The 24,073-nt window shown below is 42.3% G+C and overlaps 2 protein-coding genes across 3 annotated transcripts in view; one reads left to right on the top strand and one right to left on the bottom strand.

The window, feature by feature from the left end:
* Positions 1 to 5,566: 5,566 nt before the first annotated feature.
* Positions 5,567 to 10,657, top strand: LOC139532729 (cobalamin trafficking protein CblD-like). Of its 2 annotated transcripts, none has more exons than XM_071330674.1 (8): positions 5,567 to 5,645; positions 6,201 to 6,239; positions 6,371 to 6,518; positions 8,225 to 8,445; positions 8,630 to 8,738; positions 8,984 to 9,102; positions 9,408 to 9,494; positions 9,683 to 10,657. In XM_071330674.1, exons 2-8 carry the CDS (start codon positions 6,231 to 6,233, stop codon positions 9,896 to 9,898), a joined length of 909 nt encoding a protein of 302 aa, XP_071186775.1. In that variant the 5' UTR covers positions 5,567 to 5,645; positions 6,201 to 6,230; the 3' UTR covers positions 9,899 to 10,657. The 2 variants fall into 2 exon arrangements, with proteins under 2 accessions (XP_071186775.1, XP_071186776.1); XM_071330675.1 differs by lacking the exon at positions 5,567 to 5,645 and adding an exon at positions 5,648 to 5,933.
* A 3,180-nt stretch (positions 10,658 to 13,837) lies between these two features.
* The window catches only part of LOC139532728 (ly6/PLAUR domain-containing protein 6-like), a 15,827-nt gene continuing 5,591 nt past the window's right edge, over positions 13,838 to 24,073 (bottom strand). The window contains exons 2-5 of the mRNA XM_071330673.1: positions 21,425 to 21,592; positions 17,261 to 17,359; positions 15,662 to 15,792; positions 13,838 to 14,953 (exon numbers count right to left, since the gene is read on the bottom strand). Coding sequence (XP_071186774.1) covers positions 14,771 to 14,953; positions 15,662 to 15,792; positions 17,261 to 17,359; positions 21,425 to 21,542 — 531 coding nt within the window. The 5' untranslated portion in view covers positions 21,543 to 21,592 and the 3' untranslated portion in view covers positions 13,838 to 14,770. The remainder of the gene's footprint in view (positions 14,954 to 15,661; positions 15,793 to 17,260; positions 17,360 to 21,424; positions 21,593 to 24,073) is intronic.

The following is a 24,073-nucleotide window of genomic DNA, read 5'->3' as shown; positions in this document are numbered from 1 at the left end:
ACCTCAGCTGTGACAATCTCTCTAGCTGACCCTCTATCTACCCAGAAACCTCAGCTGTGACAATCTCTCTAGCTGACCAGCTATCTACCCAGAAACCTCAGCTGTGACAACCTAAGGCTCGTCAACACAAATATTTAACCCCATGACTCATCCACTTGGCCAGGCTCCCTTGGTGTCGATGTCAGGTGTGTGTGTGTGTGTGTGCGTGTGTGTGTGCGCGTGTGTGTGCGCGTGTGTGTGCGAGTGCGAGTGTGTGTGTGTGCGTGTGCGTGTGCGTGTGCGTGTGCGTGTGCGTGTGTGTGTGTGTGTGTGTGTGTGTGTGTGTGTGTGTGTGTGTGTGTGTGTGTAGCTGATTGTTTACTAGGAGATCCCAATCTCCTGGTTTGAGAGTTACCTGCATGTTGAAGCCAGTATCCATCAGTAAGCACATCCAGGATGTTATTCTCTCAAACACATTTCAGGAGCATATTCTAGGTGATTTAGATACAGCAGCTCTTACTGTTTTGACAGGATGACAAGTTGGCCCGCATCGGATGGAAACCGCTCTCCTCCAGGTGACTATGCACCGAAGAGCTTTAGAAATCAACGAAGTAGAACAAAGAGTTGGGAGATGTTCTGTAGAAGGCTGCTTCCTGTATCTCAGGGCCAAGGGCCAATCAGGAGCGAAGAGGACTAGGGGTTGCTGGGGAAACTGCTGAGCTGACAGTGTGCACCTGGCCCCTAGCTAGCTGGCTCACTACATTTATATATACTGACAGCAGTGTTTTGTTGAAATGAAATCCCAAACTACAAAAACAGTATATACTGTACCTTACTACTAAGAGTTTATATTCACATATTTGGTTTATTTACAGGCCTAATAAGGACATGAGATACAGCTGGTTTATTCACAGGCCTAATAAGGATATGAGATACAGCTGGTTTATTCACAGGCCTAATAAGGACATGAGATACAGCTGGTTTATTCACAGGCCTAATAAGGACATGAGATACAGCTGGTTTGTTCACAGGCCTAATAAGGATATGGGATACAGCTGGTTTATTCACAGGCCTAATAAGGACATGGGATACAGCTGGTTTATTCACAGGCCTAATAATGATATGAGATACAGCTGGTTTGTTCACAGGCCTAATAATGATATGAGATACAGCTGGTTTATTCACAGGCCTAATAATGATATGAGATACAGCTGGTTTGTTCACAGGCCTAATAATGATATGAGATACAGCTGGTTTGTTCACAGGCCTAATAAGGACATGAGATACAGATGGTTTATTCACAGGCCTAATAAGGACATGGGATACAGATGGTTTATTCACAGGCCTAATAAGGACATGAGATACAGATGGTTTATTCACAGGCCTACTAAGGACATGAGATACAGCTGGTTTATTCACAGGCCTAATAAGGATATGAGATACAGCTGGTTTGTTCACAGGCCTACTAAGGATATGAGATACAGCTGGTTTGTTCACAGGCCTAATAAGGATATGAGATACAGCTGGTTTGTTCACAGGCCTAATAAGGATATGAGATACAGCTGGTTTATTCACAGGCCTACTAAGGACATGAGATACAGCTGGTTTATTCACAGGCCTAATAAGGACATGAGATACAGCTGGTTTATTGTCTCTTCTTGGTATTAGGTATTTTATTAGGATCCCCGTTAGCTGTTGCAAAAGCAGCAGCTACTCTTCCTGGGCTCCACACAAAACATGAAACATAATACAGAATGACATAATACAGAACATCAACAGACAAGAACAACTCAAGGACAGAACTACATAAAAAAAATGTAAAGCACATGTAGCCAACATATCAATGCATACATACAAACTATCTAGGTCAAATAAAACTGTCTTTGTTACTTCGTTCTAACATGGATTACTGAGGCCAACTCACTCAGACAAAAACACTACAGCCACACCTAAACACTACAACCACACCTAAACACTACAACCACACCTAAACACTACAGCCACCTAGACACTAAACACTACAACCACACCTAAACACTACAACCACACCTAAACACTACAGCCACACCTAAACACTACAGCCACACCTAAACACTACAACCACACCTAAACACTACAACCACAACTAAACACTACAACCACACCTAAACACTACAGCCACACCTAAACACTACAGCCACACCTAAACACTACAGCCACACCTAAACACTACAACCACACCTAAACACTACAACCACACCTAAACACTACAGCCACACCTAAACACTACAGCCACACCTAAACACTACAACCACACCTAAACACTACAACCACAACTAAACACTACAACCACACCTAAACACTACAGCCACACCTAAACACTACAACCACACCTAAACACTACAACCACAACTAAACACTACAACCACACCTAAACACTACAGCCACACCTAAACACTACAGCCACACCTAAACACTACAGCCACACCTAAACACTACAACCACACCTAAACACTACAACCACACCTAAACACTACAGCCACACCTAAACACTACAGCCACACCTAAACACTACAACCACACCTAAACACTACAACCACAACTAAACACTACAACCACACCTAAACACTACAGCCACACCTAAACACTACAACCACACCTAAACACTACAACCACACCTAAACACTACAACCACACCTAAACACTACAACCACACCTAAACACTACAACCACACCTAAACACTACAACCACACCTAAACACTACAACCACACCTAAACACTACAGCCACACCTAAACACTACAACCACACCTAAACACTACAGCCACACCTAAACACTACAACCACACCTAAACACTACAACCACACCTAAACACTACAACCACACCTAAACACTACAGCCACACCTAAACACTACAACCACACCTAAACACTACAGCCACACCTAAACACTACAACCACACCTAAACACTACAACCACACCTAAACACTACAACCACACCTAAACACTACAGCCACACCTAAACACTACAGCCACACCTAAACACTACAACCACACCTAAACACTACAACCACACCTAAACACTACAGCCACACCTAAACACTACAACCACACCCAAACACTACAACCACACCTAAACACTACAACCACACCTAAATACTACAGCCACACCTAAACACTACAACCACACCTAAACATTACAACCACACCTAAACACTACAACCACACCTAAACACTACAGCCACACCTAAACACTACAACCACACCTAAACACTACAGCCACACCTAAACACTACAGCCTAAAACCCTGAGTTGTAAACATTCCATCTGAAGCAGGCACATCCAGCTGAGAAAGCAAAGCTCAGGATTCAGAGATGGTAGTGGGCGAGTTAGGGGACAGATGGCAAGACATTACACATGGTTTGAGTCAGTCAGCTGTAGCTTGCTGCAACACGACACGACACGACACGACAGAGAGAGAGAGAGAGAGAGAGAGAGAGAGAGAGATATATATATATAGAGAGAGAGAGAGAGAGAGAGAGAGAGAGAGAGAGAGAGAGAGAGAGAGAGAGAGAGAGAGAGAGAGAGAGAGAGAGAGAGAGAGAGAGAGATAGCAGGCTGTGTAAAGGGGTGGGTAAAAGCACTCAAGTTGCTCCTTCTCTGTGGTGCTGTGAAAAAGGTTGATCATCCTCCACGTTTCTGCGTGTTTCCAAAGACAGATGGAGTTTAGAACACAACACATTCTAGAGGTCTATAATGTTCCGCAGCGTTTCAACCATTATGGCCGTATTGAGTGTAACCATGAGTGTACTGTCAAATGTCTATGAAGTGGCTATGCCCGTTCTAATTCTATTTCTCAGCCCTGGAACTAAATCACTTTAGTTATTTGCCTGAAGCAGATAGAATGAACAGAATACAATGCCTCAGTGTAAGTTGGAATGTTTAATGACAACACACAAGGAGGATGAAATGGGCAATAGAAAGAAAATAGCTGATTCTTGGCACGGCCAATCAGACAGCTTGACAGCACAGCAATAAACCTTCGGCCTGACTCATAACTTTGTCTGCGTAGGATTCTCAAGGCCACCTCATTGCTAAGGCTACTGTGAAAGCACTTTGTGCTGAAGTAAAAATGGCTTTTGAAAATCATTATTAGCAGAGAATCAAACCTTGATGTAATTTTCATGGAGTCACAGTGAATATGCGCAATTGCCTATATTGCATCATTTTTGTTACATGAAAATTGTATTTTAGCCCCTCCCCCTGAAAACTTGTGAATAAGTTCTTCAGTAGGTGTTCTGCTTGTTTGTTGGTGAGAGAGCAGCCCTGTCCCTGTGGGACCCCCTCCAGACTCCAGAGTGCATGCCAATATAATGTCGTGTTTGGAGTGATGCTGAGAGTGGTGCTGTACTAGTCTTTATGTGACCCAGGGAAACACTATGACAGGCAGGCTGTCCTCCAGATCCCTCCCTGCATAACCATTCCACTGCATCTGCACATATTAAGAGAGAGAGACAGAGAGAGAGAGAGAGAGAGAGAGAGAGAGAGAGAGAGAGAGAGAGAGAGAGAGAGAGAGAGAGAGAGAGAGAGAGAGAGAGAGAGAGAGAGAGAGAGAGAGAGAGAGAGAGAGAGAGAGAGAACTCACACACACATTGATAAGCACACACAGTCACATGAACACACGCAGAGAGAAAGGGAGAGGGACAGGGAGAGAGAGAAAGACAGGTGGAAGAGAAAGAGAGAGACCTCCTCCAGCACAAAAGCCCTGGAGCAGAAGGCCCATAACTCCCCACTCCACTTCCTCTCAGCTCTGTGAAAATGTCACTCAGTGTGTCAACCCTCCCGGCCACAGAGGACCTGACAGTGACAGGCTCTCTGAAAGGCCTTTTTTATACCCTCGTCAAATGTCCCCCCTTGTCCCAACTGACCTTAGCTAGCTCTCAGCTCTGTCGTGGTCATCAGTTTCAGTTGGTAAGAGCGTGGTGCTAGCAATGGCAAGGTTGTGGGTTCAATTCCGACAGGGATCACATACACATGCTATACATGTACAGTATACACTCAGTGTACTTTGAGTCAGTTTAGATGAAAGCGTCTGCTTAGGGGAAAATACATTGACTTTTCACATCCAGCTTCTCTTTGTCTACTGGTGGTGGAAGGTCAGTACACAATAGAGTAGGCTGCATGGTTATTATATCATTGGCAGCAAAGGAAAATACCTCCGGATTGTATGAGTTCTGAGATTATAACAAGGGAGGCTGCAATAATACATCTCTATGGGAGGTCAAGCCTACAGCTCAGTGGGAGACGGATGGATGGTGAATGGAGTCACTGATTATAATTATTTCCAATACCCTAATAGATATGCCTTAGCTGTCGAGTAGTATATTACTTACTGTGCAGAGGTCTAGTAATCAGTAGACTACTTTTTTTGTGATTATAGCTATCACAATTTCAACAAGGTTATTTTATAGAACATCAGTCGACCTCGGTAGGCTTTTCCCATTATATATTTTTTTAAATAAATATTCCTGATTCGTGTAGATATGCTGCCATCTGACGGACATCCTCTGATAACACATGCAATCAAAAAGCTCGGTTTGTCCCTCGTCGTATACTGTTCTCAAGTCATGTGAACTCGCGTACGTGCGGACGTGCTGCAGCGTGAACTATAGAGTCGTCTGATTAGGTAAGAACATTATGATCCTTTACATAACAGCACACATTCACTCGAATATTTCAGGAACGTAACGCATGTCATCGTGTTGTAATGGTGTATGTTTACATTGAAATGTAACTTTGAAAACTATGAAATTGTCATCGCAAACTTACGTCTGTCGCGAACGAGAAGTGAGAGTGCAGCCGATCAAAACAAACAAGACTGGACTTGTCAGTCAGCTACCAAGCTAATTAGCATAGCTAGGCTGTCTGTCATTGCCAGTTGTCAACAACAACACTAGTTAGCTGTATCGAATACGTATGTATCATCTTGTTTTTGTCCATTTTTAACTTGCTAGATAGTCAAAAGCATAGCAGTAAGCAACAATATGACGCAATCGCTAAGGCACCACTCATAGTATATAACCGTACACGCTAACTTGCAATATATCAACTTCACGTTTGATCAATTCAATTATAATTCCCACTGTCTGCTGTATTCTGTCTGTCTGTGCTGCATGGTTTATTAGCTGACATATTATGTCATGTCACACATGTAGTATTCATCTTCTTTCCATATCTTCAGGTGTAAAACTAGTGACAGAGGGCCACCAGGATGACTAGTGTAAGTAATAAACATTACAACATATAATAGACGGTAAAGTAATAGTATTGTGGTATAATAATAATACTGTAGCTAGGGTGCTTGACGCTTTTCCTCTGATTGATTGATTGATTTGATTAATAACTGTGTAGGTGCTGTGTGGCCGAGCCCGGCTGGTGATAACCCAGTCGTCAGGGCGTCAGGCCCTAGCTGCACTCAGGGTGGGCTGGATACGAACCTTTTCAGCTGCTGGTTCTGATGAGCCTTATTTTGTCGTGCCACGAGGGGACTCAGACTCAGGTAGGCTACTGCTATATCAACCACAACACCGATAACGCTGGTTCATTTGTTATTTTCCACTAACTGTGACCATATTTTGGTATTTTGGCCTGTGCGTTTTTCAGTTATGAATTGTAATTACATTGAATTCGGAAAGTATTCAGACCCCTTCCCATTTTCCACATTTTGTTACTTTACAGCCTTATTTTAAAATTGATCTCATCAATCTACACACAATACCCCAACATGACAAAGCGAAGGTTACATTTTTTTGGTGCAAATTCATACAAAAAAAGAAATACCATATTTACATAAGTATTCAGACCCTTTGCTATGAGACTCGAAATTGAGCTCAGATGCATCCTGTTTCCATTGATCATCCTTGAGATGTTTCTACAACTTGATTGGAATCCACATGTGGTAAATTCAATTGATTGGACATGATTTGGAAAGGCACACACCTGTCTATATAAGGTCCTACAGTTGACAGTGCATATCAGAGCAAAAACATGAGGTCGAAGCACTTGTCCGTAGAGCTTCCAGACATGATTGTATCGAGGGACAGATCTGGAGAAGGGTACCAAAAAATGTCTGCAGCATTGAAGGTCCCCAAAAACACAGTGGCCTCCAGTTTGGAACCACCAAGACTCTTCCTAGAGATGTCTGCCCGGCCAAACTGAGCAATCGGGGGAGAAGGGCCTTGGTCAGGGAGGCGACCAAGAACCCGATGGTCACTCTGGCAGCGCTCCAGAGTTCCTTTGTGGAGATGGGAGAACCTTCCAGAAGGACAACCATCTCTGCAGCACTCCACCAATCCAATCAGGCCTTTATGGTAGAGTGGCCAGACAGAAGCCACTCCTCAGTAAGACGCATGAAAGTCCGCTTGGAGTTTGACAAAAGGCACCTAAAGGACTCACAGACCATGAGAAACAAGATTCTCTGGTCTGACGAAAACAAGATTGAACTATTTGGCCTGTGGGGATGTTTTTCAGTGGCAAGGACTGGGAGACTTTCGAGGGAAAGATGAATGGAGAAAAGTACACAGAGATCCTTGATGAAAATCTTCTGAAGAGCACTCAGGACCTCAAACTGGGGCGAAGGTTCACCTTCCAACAGGACAATGACCCTAAGCACACAGACAAGAAAACACAGGAGTGACTTTGGAACAAGTCTCTGAATGCTCTTGAGTGGCCCAGCCAGAGCCCGGACTTGAACCCGATCAAACATCTCTGGAGAGACCTGAAAATAGCTGTGCAGCGACGCTCCCCATCCAACCTGACAGAGCTTGAGAGGATCTGCAGAGAAAATGGGAGAAACTCCCTAAATACAGGTGTGCCAAGCTTGTAGCGTCATACCCAAAAATACTTCAGGCTGTAATCACTGCCAAAGGTGCTTCAACAAAGTACAGAGTAAAGGGTCTGATATTTCAGTTTTTTATTTGTAATATATTTGCACAAAAAAAAAAAAGTTTTTGCTTTGTCATTATGTGTTATTGTGTGTAGATTGATGAGGGGGAAAACAATTTAATCAATTTTAGAGTAAGGCTGTGACGTAACAAGATGTGGGAAAAGTTATGGGGTCTGAATACTTTCCGAATACACTGTATGCATTAAACATTCAATTATGAGAAAATGATCTCACACTTTACATAAATATAGCAACTGTTAGGCAGAAAAACATTGTCAGATTGAACATGATTGTAATATACTCCTCTTTCACCCTACCAGGCACCAGGACAGTATGGCCTGATGAGAACATGGGACCGTTTGGCCCCCAGGACCAGCGGTTCCAGTTGCCAGGTAACTCGGGCTTTGACTTTCACCTGGAAGGCATGGCAGACCAGAGGATTAAAGGCCCAGTCCACAGGACGGTACCTGACGTTCTGACTGCTGCTACTAGCAACGAGAGACATGAGTTTGTAATGGCCCAGTTTGTCAGCGAGTTTCAGGTAAATACGTCACTCACAGTAACTCTTTAACTAAACAAAATGTGTCCTTATTCAATTGTAAATAAACATGGATATTATTCTTAAACATTTCAAAAATATATTTATATAATTTTCTAAAAACATTTCTATTATGTTTCATACTGGTAGAGTTATATGTTGAATACTTAATGTTTTTTCTTTGTAGGTCAACAGTGGTCACATGTTATCGAGGAGCGTCCGCAAGGCAGAGCACTACTTTGATCAGCCCAATGTGAACTGTTCTATACAGACCTGTCCTGAGCTGCTGAAGAAAGGTAGCTCTTTTTATTAGCATGGTGTTAGAATACTTATCATAACATTAACTATTCATGTAATGTTTTATCAACCGCAATCCACACACGTCAGATAGTTTATATTGCATACAGCCAGGTCCACTAGGGGGAAGTCACTGCTAATGTCACTAATGTTGTCCAAGTGGGTGATAGCTGACTTTTCTGTAGGCCTATTGGCTAGCTAGCAGTTGAATGTGTAACACATGTCTGTTTATTTCCTCTGTTAGAGTTTGAATCCTATTTCCCCTCGGCCCCAGCCAGCGCCATCACTGTTGTCACGGTGAAACACACCAGATGTGAGGTGATCGACAAAGAAGTGATCGACAGAGAACAGCTACTGCACAAAGTCAGTTAGAGCTCCATGTCTACTGGTTGTTTCCCATTGATATGGATTCAGTGATGCTCATTTCAGTCAATTATTCTGGCATCACTTTTTGGAGTTGTAGGCCTGCGTACTTGTTGAAGGTCTTACTCTGTACCTCCCCTTTATTGGTGAACTGTTTTCTTGTCTGTTAACTGTCAGTTAGTTTGACTACTGACAGGTACTAGATATTTTCAGTTAGTTTGACTACTGACAGATACTGGATGTTTTCAGTAATAACAGTTAGTTTGAGTACTGACAGATAATGGATGTTTTCTGTTATTCCCCAGTTTGTCAGTGGTGCTAAGGAAATCTGCTTTGCTCTGTGGACAGCTGGCTTCTGGGCTGACTTCATTGACCCCTCATCAGGATCAGCTGTGAGTTGTTCTCCTACCTGTTTTGTTTGTTTATTAATTGTTCATGTCAAAATATCTATATAATGTGTAATACATATGTAATTTTCATGTACTGTTTACTGTACTTCATCAATCTGAGATATTTTCCAGGAGACGTATGTAGTCTTCAAGACATCCACATCACATCATTCCTTTGTCTTGTCCCACAGTTCTTTGGATCCCACTCCAACCACCCACTACTCAAAGAGGAGGAGTGGAGCCGTCTAGGTTTCCATATCGAGGCCTCTGGATCCTGCACAGTTATCCGTCACGTCCTGAGGGGAACACCTACGTTTGTTGGAACTGTTTTCACTACCGCACCTGCTAACAGTCAAGTCATGGAAAGACTTCAAGGCCAGTCAAGTGCATTTGAAGACAGGGACTAGTTTTTATATTTAGTTATCACCATGTGAGAATGGTGTATCTCACTATCCAAAAGACTGTTTGTGCCCTGACCTCTGTTTGTTCACTTTGGATTGTTTTGGAGGAAAACCCTTACCCATAATGCCGTTGTCGTCACCACACCAGCATGGAGAGGAAGTTCTAATGGGTTGTTGTCTTCAGACACATGCCTAACTATGTTAACCTGGTCCCAGATCTGTTTGTGTTGTTCTGTTAGTGCTGGCTTGCCAAAGTTGGTAAGAGGACACAAACAGATCTGGGACCAGGCTCTATAACTATGTACTTGGAAGTAGACCGGTAGGTTGCGTACAGTACTTCTGCGATCTATCGTTGACTCTGATGATATCATAAAGACTTGACTGAGGAAGATCCCTTTGGCAGCTGTGTTTAAACACCCAATAAACCACCTAGCTACCTTTGGCTGAGGGCCCTTTATCTGGCCTTAGCGCTGAAGATCCGCGCGATATAACTCCAAAGGCAATGTTCCGCATTCACGGTAAACGCTGCATATTTCAGTTCAATCTGAAATAATCTTTACGTTTCTATCGTGCTGTAACACTCAAATTCAGCACTACGGGTTGAATCTAGTCTAATATAGTTAACACTTTCAGACTAATCTAGTGTCTACAGAGTATTGCTACTGTACAGGGTTTTCCTTCACTTGCACAATGGGAATAAAAATATGGTGTTTGTTGTACGTTTCTACCATAATGAATTAAAATGTCTATGTTGCTGGTATGGTACACACATCATTCAGTCATTTAATTATTCAATCATCTAATGTATGTAAGAAAGTAGCGACTTGCTAGGCAACACACAACACTAAACAAAATAATGAATAGCTAATCCAAAAGAGATTTTCAGTTTGTCTTCCGTTCTCCTTACATACGATTAGAAATGTAAATGCAATTAACTAGCTAATTAGGGAACACAAACACTAGGAGAAATTGAAATGAATATGCCTGGCCTTGAGGTAATGCGTTACTCTGCATCTCAGTGCTAGAGGTGTCACTACAGACCCTGGTTCGAATCCAGGCTGTATCTCAACTGGCTGTGATTGGGAGTCCCATAAAAATATATGACTTCTGGTCCTTCTCTTTTAGTAAAGTGTTTCCAGGACAAGGAGTATGTTGTTTGGGTAAGAGAAACATCTCATTTCACACCTCTAAAAACTTTAGGCTAAACACTGATTTGAGAAGGACTGATGGGTTTGGTTTGGAGCTGTGACCATCCAGTCTGTCGGCCAGAATCAGATAAAGAAAGTCCTTTAAAATGAACACCCCTGCAGCTTAACATAATCTCCTTCACAAGGCTTTTAAACTATACCTGGATGCAGAGGGTCTGAGAAAGACATTACCTTTTTACTTCCTGGAGAGGAAAGCAGAGCGGTGAGAGAAAGAGAGAGGTGTTAGAATGGTCCTTTTTTTTCTGCACCTCTAAGATCCAAACCTTTTGTTGTATTTCTGCCAAATGTTACCTTAACTGTGAAACTTTACCGCAGTCTGACTCCACACGCCTCATGCGACATCTAAAATATCTTGCATTCCACAAACTACACTGTCTGGTTATGTGGATACTGTTTATACTGTAGAAACAACATGTTCAGGCAAACAATACATTTACTGGTGAACACAATGTATACCAAACCTGGTATAATACATTTAATGGTGAACACAATGTATACCAAACCTGGTATAATACATTTAATGGTGAACACAATGTATACCAGACCTGGTATAATACATTTAATGGTGAACACAATGTATACCACACCTGGTATATGGGATCTGTACAGGATGTTTAGACCATCATGCTAAAGACGACATGCTGATCAATAAGTGCCAACCTTTCTATTGGACAGAACTGTGAGAAATACAGAAACATGTTGCCACATTGTAGTGTAATGGTTGACGTCATATCTTCCACAGCCAGATAACCAATGGGTTGAGAGGAAATGATCAGTCATCAGTCTCATGGGTATGGTGGGCACACAGCCTCAACCAACCAACCAGAAGACTCCAGGAACAAAAACACTGCACTGCAACCTAGTTCACTTTTCATTCTACCTGAATCTAATGTTAACTACAGGTATTTAACAATTGTTAAATGTATTATACAAAATAAATACTATGTACATATATTACATACTGCACATAGAATCCAGTACATATAACAGGATAACTTATTGTGATGAGACAAAATCTAGAAGATTCCATCAATACTGTCTCGGTTAAAAAATAGGGAAAATTGTATAAATTAAACAGAAGAGTAACTTCATAAAATTATAACACCAAATATCTGGTGATCAAACTCAGATCTACTTCTTCTACCATGCAGAAGGAGTGTTAGATGTCATAGACTGTTGGATAGCATGACTCTGATGACGGTAGGAGTGTTAGATGTCATAGACTGTTGGAGAGGATGACGCTGATGATGGTAGGAGTGTTAGATGTCATAGACTGTTGGATAGCATGACGCTGATGACGGTAGGAGTGTTATGATGTCATAGACTGTTGGATAGCATGACACTGATGACGGTAGGAGTGTTAGATGTCATACTGTTGGAGAGCATGACGCTGATGATGGTAGGAGTGTTAGATGTCATAGACTGTTGGATAGCATGACGCTGATGACGGTAGGAGTGTTATGATGTCATAGACTGTTGGAGAGCATGACTCTGATGACGGTAGGAGTGTTAGATGTCATACTGTTGGATAGCATGACGCTGATGATGGTAGGAGTGTTAGATGTCATAGACTGTTGGATAGCATGACGCTGATGACGGTAGGAGTGTTATGATGTCATAGACTGTTGGAGAGCATGACTCTGATGACGGTAGGAGTGTTAGATGTCATACTGTTGGATAGCATGACGCTGATGATGGTAGGAGTGTTAGATGTCATAGACTGTTGGATAGCATGACGCTGATGACGGTAGGAGTGTTATGATGTCATAGACTGTTGGATAGCATGACGCTGATGACGGTAGGAGTGTTATGATGTCATAGACTGTTGGAGAGCATGACGCTGATGATGGTAGGAGTGTTATGATGTCATAGACTGTTGGATAGCATGACACTGATGACGATAGGAGTGTTAGATGTCATAGACTGTTGGAGAGCATGACGCTGATGACGGTAGGAGTGTTAGATGTCATAGACTGTTGGAGAGCATGACGCTGATGACGGTAGGAGTGTTAGATGTCATAGACTGTTGGAGAGCATGACGCTGATGATGGTAGGAGTGTTAGATGTCATACTGTTGGATAGCATGACGCTGATGACGGTAGGAGTGTTAGATGTCATAGACTGTTGGAGAGCATGACGCTGATGACGGTAGGAGTGTTATGATGTCATAGACTGTTGGATAGCATGACGCTGATGACGGTAGGAGTGTTATGATGTCCTAGACTGTTGGATAGCATGACGCTGATGACGGTAGGAGTGTTATGATGTCATAGACTGTTGGATAGCATGACGCTGATGACGGTAGGAGTGTTAGATGTCATAGACTGTTGGAGAGCATGACGCTGATGACGGTAGGAGTGTTATGATGTCATAGACTGTTGGATAGCATGACGCTGATGACGGTAGGAGTGTTATGATGTCATAGACTGTTGGATAGCATGACGCTGATGACGGTAGGAGTGTTAGATGTCATAGACTGTTGGATAGCATGACGCTGATGACGGTAGGAGTGTTATGATGTCATAGACTGTTGGATAGCATGACGCTGATGACGGTAGGAGTGTTAGATGTCATAGACTGTTGGATAGCATGACGCTGATGACGGTAGGAGTGTTAGATGTCATAGACTGTTGGATAGCATGACGCTGATGACGGTAGGAGTGTTATGATGTCATAGACTGTTGGATAGCATGACGCTGATGACGGTAGGAGTGTTATGATGTCATAGACTGTTGGATAGCATGACGCTGATGACGGTAGGAGTGTTAGATGTCATAGACTGTTGGATAGCATGACGCTGATGACGGTAGGAGTGTTAGATGTCATAGACTGTTGGATAGCATGACGCTGATGACGGTAGGAGTGTTATGATGTCATAGACTGTTGGAGAGCATGACGCTGATGATGGTAGGAGTGTTATGATGTCATAGACTGTTGGAGAGCATGACACTGATGACGATAGGAGTGTTAGATGTCATAGACTGTTGGAGAGCATGACGCTGATGACGGTAGGAGTGTTAGATGTCATAGACTGTTGGAGAGCATGCCGCTGATGACGGTAGGAGTGTTATGATGTCATAGACTGTTGGAGAGCATGACTCTGATGACGGTAGGAGTGTTATGATGTCATAGACTGTTGGAGAGCATGACGCTGATGACGGTAGGAGTGTTATGATGTCATAGACTGTTGGAGAGCATGACGCTGATGATGGTAGGAGTGTTATGATGTCATAGACTGTTGGATAGCATGACGCTGATGACGGTAGGAGTGTTAGATGTCATACTGTTGGATAGCATGACGCTGATGATGGTAGGAGTGTTAGATGTCATACTGTTGGATAGCATGACGCTGATGACGGTAGGAGTGTTAGATGTCATAGACTGTTGGATAGCATGACGCTGATGACGGTAGGAGTGTTATGATGTCATAGACTGTTGGAGAGCATGACGCTGATGACGGTAGGAGTGTTAGATGTCATACTGTTGGAGAGGATGACGCTGATGATGGTAGGAGTGTTAGATGTCATACTGTTGGATAGCATGACGCTGATGATGGTAGGAGTGTTAGATGTCATAGACTGTTGGAGAGCATGACGCTGATGATGGTAGGAGTGTTATGATGTCATACTGTTGGAGAGCATGACGCTGATGACGGTAGGAGTGTTAGATGTCATAGACTGTTGGAGAGCATGACGCTGATGACGGTAGAGCTCAGACAGCCAGTGAGCAGCCAGTAGTGTGTCAGTAGACCGTTACTGCTGTGGAGGAGAGAGGTGGTGGAAAAGATGGCGTCCGTCTTGTTTCTTGGCAACTGCATGTTACAGATGTTTCCTTCACAGCAAGCAGTGCAGACCTGGAATCAGGAATAGAGATAGAATCAGAATCACCTTTATTCACCGAGTACATTAACACAGACACAGAATTTGAATAGGTGAAATGGTGCTTCCAGCAAAAAACTAAGTATACAGACAGAACACAGACAGACTACAGACAGTCTACAGACTACAGACATAACACATACAAACCACAGACAGGCTACAGACAGAACACATACAAACCACAGACAGGCTACAGACAGAACACATACAAACCACAGACAGGCTACAGACAGAACACAGCCAAACTACAGATATGCTACAGGCAGAACACAGACAGACTACAGACTATAGACAGAACACAGACAGACTACGTTTGTATGTCCACAAACAGAACACAGACAGAGGAATTTCCAGAAAGAGATTCAAATAACTGCTGAGACGAGAACAGATTCTTATCCAAGTGAGATCATTCTAAACCAGGGCCTGGGGATTACCATGACAGTGTGGTAAATCACACCAGACACCACAGAGCAGAGAGCCACATTCTGAACTGCAAATATTACTAATAAAAGTTCAAATATCATCTTTCTTTCCATACATGCTGTTTGTGTGTCCCCATTGATAACTGCCCCTGGTTAGTCCCTCACCTGGTAAATTAAATGCAGTTGTACATTTAGGAGTTGCTTCAGCAGCCCGTGTCAGAAATGTAATGTTATTCAAAGGAAAGAGGCTTCTTAAATGACCTCGTATCCTTCATGGTTGTCCTGAGTGCAGCCTGTAGACAGACAGTGGGCCAGGGCCACACAGCGTTTGGTCACAGACACAGTGTTCCCCTGGACGTCCATCACATGGAGGGTGTAGCAGTACCTGGTCTCTGTCAGACACACAGACACTGTCGTTAAAGGTGCAATCTGCAATATTTACAGCTGAGAGATGGATACATTTCTCCAGCGCTAAATGTCAGGGCTGCCGTTTAGCTTTATATATTATATATGCCGTTTAGCTTTATATATTATATATGCCGTTTAGCTTTATATATTATATATGCCGTTTAGCTTTATATATTATATATGCCGTTTAGCTTTATATATTATATATGCCGTTTAGCTTTATATATTATATATGCCGTTTAGCTTTATATATTATATATGCCGTTTAGCTGTATATATTATATATGCCGTTTAGCTTTATATATTGTATATGCCGTTTAGCTTTATATATTGTATATGCCGTTTAGCTTTATATATTATATATGCCGTTTAGCTTTATATATTATATATGCCGTTTAGCTTTATATATTGTATATGCCGTTTAGCTTTATATATTATATATGCCGTTTAGCTTTATATATTATATATGCCGTTTAGCTTTATATATTGTCAAACTTGATCTAACGTTCAGACACTATGGAATCCTGAGAAATAACAGACCAATGAGCAATAAGTTGAACGATGATAAAAACACATCACTTTCACATTATTGTATGTCAGTTAATGTAAACGCAAATGTAGCTTACTTTTCAACAGCAATGTAACTCATTCCCATGAATATCATGTGTTAACAATCTACTTCTTCCTGAAGTGAACAGTAACACTGAGAGACTGGGGGTTCAGATGCATTGATTTAAACCAATCCTCACGTTTCACGTGATAAACTACTATTTATCATTTGTTTATTACTCAAAGAATGTGCTTTATGGCAACAAATAACTTCACAATGATTTCAGACATTTAGTAGACAACCATATATCTATATAAAAGAAGAGAGCCTGTGGAATTATACAGCCTGCCAATTCAGTTTCTTAACTAAACACATCCAGCTTAAGTGAAATACACTATGTTTAAGATACAGAAACCAGTGAAATACACTATGTTTAAGATACAGAAACCAGTGAAATACACTATGTTTAAGATACAGAAACCAGTGAAATACACTATGTTTAAGATACAGAAACCAGTGAAATACACTATGTTTAAGATACAGAAACCAGTGAAATACACTATGTTTAAGATACAGAAACCAGTGAAATACACTTTGTTTAAGATACAGAAACCAGTGAAATACACTTTGTTTAAGATACAGAAACCAGTGAAATACACTATGTTTAAGATACAGAAACCAGTGAAATACACTATGTTTAAGATACAGAAACCAGTGAAATACACTTTGTTTAAGATACAGAAACCAGCAAAGAAAACATTGATAACCCTTCATTTTACAGCCTGGTATTTTCCTCTAATTTATATTTCTGCTCTGGACGGAGACGAGAGGGTCTTAAAAACAGGATTTGATGATAGATACAGAGCAGGCTGTAAATACCAGAAATACCTTACTGTAATTACCTCGTGGGCAGTATACGTCCGGAGCCCAGCGATTGCATTCGTAGTTGTCTGGTGCATCTTTACATGTGAAGCACTTGAACCCTCCAGGATGAGGTGTGGCTGTGGATACAAGAGGAGACAAGCTCAAGTCTATTATTAACCATCTAGATTTAATAACATATTTTTGGTAGATTTAATAACATGTCCCAAAATGAAAAAACACTTCCCTGAATCAATATATTGTCATTACTCAATGAGCTATAGAAGAAATGCAAATTGTACAATTGACTACTAATTGTGAGTTCTTGTAGTCCTCAGAGCTACAGCGATATGTAGTCCTCAGAGCTACAGCGATATGTAGTCATCAGCGCTACAGCGATATGTAGTCCTCAGAGCTACAGCGATATGTAGTCATCAGCGCTACAGCGATATGTAGTCCTCAGAGCTACAGCGATATGTAGTCCTCAGCGCTACAGCGATATGTAGTCCTCAGGACTACAGCGATATGTAGTCCTCAGAGCTACAGCGATATGTAGTCCTCAGAGCTACAGCGATATGTAGTCCTCAGAGCTACAGCGATATGTAGTCCTCAGCGCCACAGCGATATGTAGTCCTCAGCGCCACAGCGATATGTAGTCCTCAGCGCTACAGCGATATGTAGTCCTCAGCGATATGTAGTCCTCAGAGCTACAGCGATATGTAGTCCTCAGCGCGATATGTAGTCCTCAGCGCTACAGCGATATGTAGTCCTCAGAGCTACAGCAAACAAAGGTTTGATGTTGCTGCTACAAACAGAGAGCGACTTTCCTTTAACGACATACATGTAACTACAGTACATACAGGACATGTAACTACAGTACATACAGGACATGTAACTACAGTACATACAGGACATGTAACTACAGTACATACAGGACATGTAACTACAGGACATACAGGACATGTAACTACAGTACATACAGGACATGTAACTACAGTACATACAGGACATGTAACTACAGTACATACAGGACATGTAACTACAGTACATACAGGACATTTAACTACAGTACACACAGGACATGTAACCACAGTACATACAGGACATGTAACCACAGTACATACAGGACATGTAACCACAGTACATACAGGACATGTAACTACAGTACATACAGGACATGTAACTACAGTACATACAGGACATGTAACTACAGTACATACAGGACATGTAACTACAGTACATACAGGACATTTAACTACAGTACACACAGGACATGTAACCACAGTACATACAGGACATGTAACCACAGTACATACAGGACATGTAACTACAGTACATACAGGACATGTAACTACAGTACATACAGGACATGTAACTACATTCACACTGTGTGTCTTTGTTAAGTGTTATATTATGACAGTACAATACAGTTTGAATTGAATTAATGAACCATCAGTTCAACCGTCTAGATTCTAGAATAGAATGGTCTCTAAACTTTGCATGGAGACCATCTGCCGTGATCAAACAGTAGGCTTGTTTGGTTTTTTCAATTGGCAACCATTATGTTAATACTAAGAACACTGGGAATCAGGCCTCCCATTGGATAATGTGCATCCCAAATGGCACCCTATTCCCTATATAGTGCACTAATTTTGATCATGGCCCATGGGGTAGTAGTGCACTATAAAGGGAATGACGTACCATTTGGGACACAGCCTAAGACAGCTAGAGGTCTCAGGGTCATCCGAACTTCACTCAGTGTGTGTGTGAGTGTGAGAGTGTGAGAGCGAGTGTGTGAGAGTGTGTGTGTGTGTGAGTCTCACACACACACACACTCTCACACACTCGCTCTCACACGCTCTCACACTCTCACACTCACACACACACTCACACACACACACACACACACACACACACACACACACACACACACACACACACACACACACACACACACACACACACACACACACACACACACACACACACACACACACACACACACACACACACACTCCCTCTAATCCACCCTCCATACCCCAAGCCCCCAGGGCTGTTCAAGGTCATCCTATCCCCCTGTACAAGCCGGGGCGTGGGTCCAAACAGACACGCATTTCTTGGGGAATTCAGCTCAGATATCCCTATGAAATGAACAACCATAAACCTGATATAGGAGCTCTTGGCTTATCAGATGTTGAAGGCAGATTGTACCAAGAGAGCTGAGGTAAAATACATTAGATGAGATGTCAGTGTTTGACTGCAGGGAGATGGAGGGGAGTAGAGGAGGGGAACCATTAGGGTTCTGACCTCGTACGTGCCTGCCTCTTAGAGCTACTGTGCGTTTCCATACTTCTCACGCGGCGGTGAGCCCAGTTCTCACTGTGGACCAGTATACTGTACTGTAGTCTGAGGAACTGTAGTCTGAGGAACTGTAGTCTGAGGAACTGTAGTCTGAGGAACTGTAGTCTGAGGAACTGTAGTCTGAGGAACTGAAGGCTGAGGGACAGAATGCGTCTCAGTTTCACAGAGAGAAAGGGGTGGAAAACAGGAAGTCACGTCTGGAAACTCGCACACATCTCACTGATATCCAACACAGCAGATGCAGTAAGCCAGAGACTGTGTCACACAGTGGTACATATTCTGAGTGGATGAGGAAGATGTCTCTACACTGGCATTGTGGATGAATATTGTTTTATTATAATCTCTTCATCTAGATATGGAAAGTACCTTCAAAGATGAAGGGTGGAGAGAGGCCTGACTGTGGCCATTACCAGCTGTGACCATGTCACCTTTGTCTGGGGATCAGAGCAGGGGCGGCATGCACCTCAAAGATCTGAGGGGGCACAAAGTACGTGAGGATGGCTGGGGGGGCTGTTCCGGCGAAGGGCCAAGCCCCCCCTCTGTAAATTGGAGAATTTTGCCTTTTTCAAACACCTGAAACAGATTTTTTTCTACAATCTCACCCTTCAGTCCCACCATTAAGCTCCACTCAACCCCTCCCATCTATCTCTGTTTGGATTTTTATTTGCTTATATATTGTTCAACTGTGCTGTGATGTTTCACAAAAGTTCTGAACCTTTGTAAATAAGAATTTGTTCTTAACTGGGGGAGTAGAGGAGGGGAGTAGTTAAATAAAGGTTAAATTTAAATATTATTTAACGATTGACTATGACATTTTAAATCACCCAGAAGTGCTATTTCCAGAGTTAGCTCCAAATGTTTCAATTCTTCAGCCATTCCTGAACCTGCGACCAAAAACAAGCTACATATGGACAGTACCAAAACAAATGAGCTAATGATTCTGTCTCTTCGCAGCAAAATCTGCAGAGCTGGGATGGTTGTATCCCACATATAGATAAAATGTTATTGGCAAGAATTTGTATCATAATCTAAGTTTTGAATCCAGCGTTGTTTTGTGTATCAGTTTATAAACCATGTGCCATGGAATCGGTACATTGAAATCTCTCCCCAACTATTTTGCATCTATATGGAACAGCTGTCCATTTTTGGTCCTTAAATAAAACTGCTATACTTTTTTATTTATCACAATTGTCTTTAACCAATGTTGTTCTTTAACGCAGGGCTGACAGACAAGTTCCTTACTTTCTCCCCCTTCCACTTGCCTCTTCCATTTTTGCGGTAATGCTGCAATTAGTTGGTTGTAATTTTGAGTAGAGCAGGAATATATTTTTGTTAGCTGCATGTGTGACAACTCCACCAGTCCTATTTATGATATAATTTAAAAATGAATTAAACTGAAATTGAAACCAACTTTCAATAGCTTGTTTTATAAATAGCGACTCTAATTTGATTGATAGCCTGAAATGGCTTCTTGGTATCTAGTTATGAGGTTTGGAGATTGGCAACCTATCTGGGCGAGCTAAAGACAACTTCATAAAAGAAGAACAAAAAAATGAATCATAATAATACAAATTACAATAATATATATATTTTTAAAACAGTTACAGGACAAATCTGAGGGGGAACGTGCCCCTGTGTGCCCCCATAAGAACTCTGGATCAGAGGGTCATGGATGGATGCCCTTTCTCTTGGCTGTTATAATGGTCACATCACACTATTGATGACTCATCTCAAAGGTCACAGAGACATTGCCAGCAGACTCAACCAGAAGAAAAGAAAGGTATCAGACTCCATCTACTACAATTTGATACAAAAATACATTTCCAATGCATGTGTATTCATACTTGATGGATGGAGGAGGATGATGTCCTTCACAGTGAAGTCCCGTGATTGAGCCGCTTCCAGCCAATCAGCGATTAGCGTTAGAATTAGGACCCAGGCTGCTGGCCAGGCCTCCATCATTGGCTGAGACCTTCCACATGCAGCTGTCCGATTGGCCAACGTCCAGGACACTGTTGAGGGAAATCAATCAGTGAATAAAATATTAAAGGTAAACATCCTCAGAGTTGGAGAGAGACAGCGACAGAGAGAAAGAGATGGATTGAGAGAGATCGATCAGTACATCCGGAGTAGGTGATCAGTTATCTGTATCTCACTCATGCTGTTGTGTGTGCTGTGCTTTGCTTCATTAGCTAAATGTCATCCAGACCCCGACTCAGATGGCATCCAGTAACTAACCCTATAGTGAATCTCATAAAGCTACGATCACAGTCTACAGTAAGTGGATTGATGAAGCCTTTTCTCAGGTTGCTTGAATGGGGTAAAGGATTACTTTGAGGACCAAGATATTATATATATTACTTGTTATTAAAGCTGTATTCATAATATGTTACTAAATCATCTATTATAGTCTATATATGACTGTTAAATATCATTAAAACTGTATTACTAATCTGTTACTAAATCATCTATGATAGTCTACAACTACTAACTATCCCTATTCCCCTCCCATTGAAAACACAAAGCATTGTAACTGAACAAATGGTTATGGCAGTAAGAGAGCTCCAGCTCTAGGTCAGGCCCCTGGCCCCCACCGGTCACACAGCGACCCAGAGAGGATGGCTCAGTCATGGGGAAGTCATGTTAAGTAAGCCAAAGCTCTACAGCTAAATAACCAGGCAGATTATCTGATGTTCACGTTGTTCATCTCTGACTCTGTAAGACAATAAGAGGAGCTGGACAAAAAGAAGACCAACTAGATTAGAGATGGAATGTCCGTTTTGTTTTCCTATGTTATACAGCCTGACTACCAGCCCAGGCCAGAGAGGCCAATGGTAGGTCTGCCTGGAGGGAGACTGGTGGCTGCCCCACTAAAGACCATCTTTACTTCCATACCAGTGAGCCTGGTAAATGGGACCAGTACCCATGACAAAGCCCCCGATGCTGGACTCTCTATGGGTTCAGACCAGGGCCAGGTGACCAGCCTCCTCTCCTCCTCCATGACTCTGGATGCACAGACTCAACTTGGTTCTACAATGAATGGGCCAATGGCAGGGGTTCAATTACTCAATCCCGGGTAGAGAGCAATACGATAAGGTTGGAATTTTACACCTTGCAGAGATAAGATATTGATGGACTTTATTAATCCACTTTCTACTGAAAACGGAAACTTTTTTTTTTTTGCACTATAACAAAGCCCTCCTTTACCTCCATTTAAAGCCTGGTAATGTGAGCTATTTTTAAAAAATAATTCATTTATTCACACAATTGAGTTTGCTAAGTAGTCTTATCCCATATCAGAAAGATTTTCAATATTCATTGATTGAACTTCAAACAAACTCCCCAATCTCTAATAAGAAGCCTTGGTGAGCATCATTATTCAATACAGTAGCTTGAATAAAGCACACTAGCAAAAAGCTAGAGGACGACCAGGTCTAGCCAGCCTTGGCTTGAACATGAAGTCAGATTTATAAGAGTAGCTAGATTTTTAAGAGATCAGATGGCTTCCATTCTGGATTCTTTTAATTCCACTTCAATTGGCGGTTGACGACTGTACGGTTGTATTTTTGCCTGCTGTTCTTCATGACGACCGTACGGTTGTATTTTTGCCTGCTGCCCTTCATGACGATCGTACGGTTGTATTTTTGCCTGCTGCCCTTCATGACGACTGTACGGTTGTATTTTTGCCTGCTGCCCTTCATGACGATCGTACGGTTGTATTTTTGCCTGCTGCCCTTCATAACGACCGTACGGTTGTATTTTTGCCTGCTGCCCTTCATGACGACCGTACGGTTGTATTTTTGCCTGCTGCCCTTCATGACGACCGTACGGTTGTATTTTTGCCTGCTGCTCTTCATAACGACCGTACGGTTGTATTTTTGCCTGCTGCTCTTCATAACGACCGTACGGTTGTATTTTTGCCTGCTGCTCTTCATGATGACTGAACGGTTGTATTTTTGCCTGCTGCCCTTCATGACGACCGTACGGTTGTATTTTTGCCTGCTGCCCTTCATAACGACCGTACGGTTGTATTTTTGCCTGCTGCCCTTCATAACGACCGTACGGTTGTATTTTTGCCTGCTGCCCTTCATGACGACCGTACGGTTGTATTTTTGCCTGCGGCCCTTCATGACGACCGTACGGTTGTATTTTTGCCTGCTGCCCTTCATGACGACCGTACGGTTGTATTTTTGCCTGCTGCTCTTCATGATGACCGTACGGTTGTATTTTTGCCTGCTGCCCTTCATGACGACTGTACAGTTGTATTTTTGCCTGCTGCTCTTCATGACGACTGTACAGTTGTATTTTTGCCTGCTGCTCTTCATGACGACTGTACAGTTGTATTTTTGCCTGCTGCCCTTCATGACGACTGTACAGTTGTATTTTTGCCTGCTGCTCTTCATGATGACTGTACAGTTGTATTTTTGCCTGCGGCCCTTCATGACGACTGTACAGTTGTATTTTTGCCTGCGGCCCTTCATGATGACTGTACA

Source organism: Salvelinus alpinus, chromosome 10 (assembly GCF_045679555.1).
Source record: "Salvelinus alpinus chromosome 10, SLU_Salpinus.1, whole genome shotgun sequence".
Lineage (NCBI taxonomy): Eukaryota > Metazoa > Chordata > Actinopteri > Salmoniformes > Salmonidae > Salvelinus > Salvelinus alpinus.
Note: the sequence above shows the minus strand (reverse complement) of the source record. Positions and strands in the feature narration are given on the sequence as shown.

Bases quoted from the DNA above. Each gene is read 5' to 3' on its own strand.
- LOC139532729 (XM_071330674.1), top strand. The intron at 8,739-8,983 runs GTAGCTCTTTTT...TTCCTCTGTTAG, and splicing joins TCCTGAGCTGCTGAAGAAAG to AGTTTGAATCCTATTTCCCC. The intron at 9,495-9,682 runs GTGAGTTGTTCT...CTTGTCCCACAG, and splicing joins ACCCCTCATCAGGATCAGCT to TTCTTTGGATCCCACTCCAA.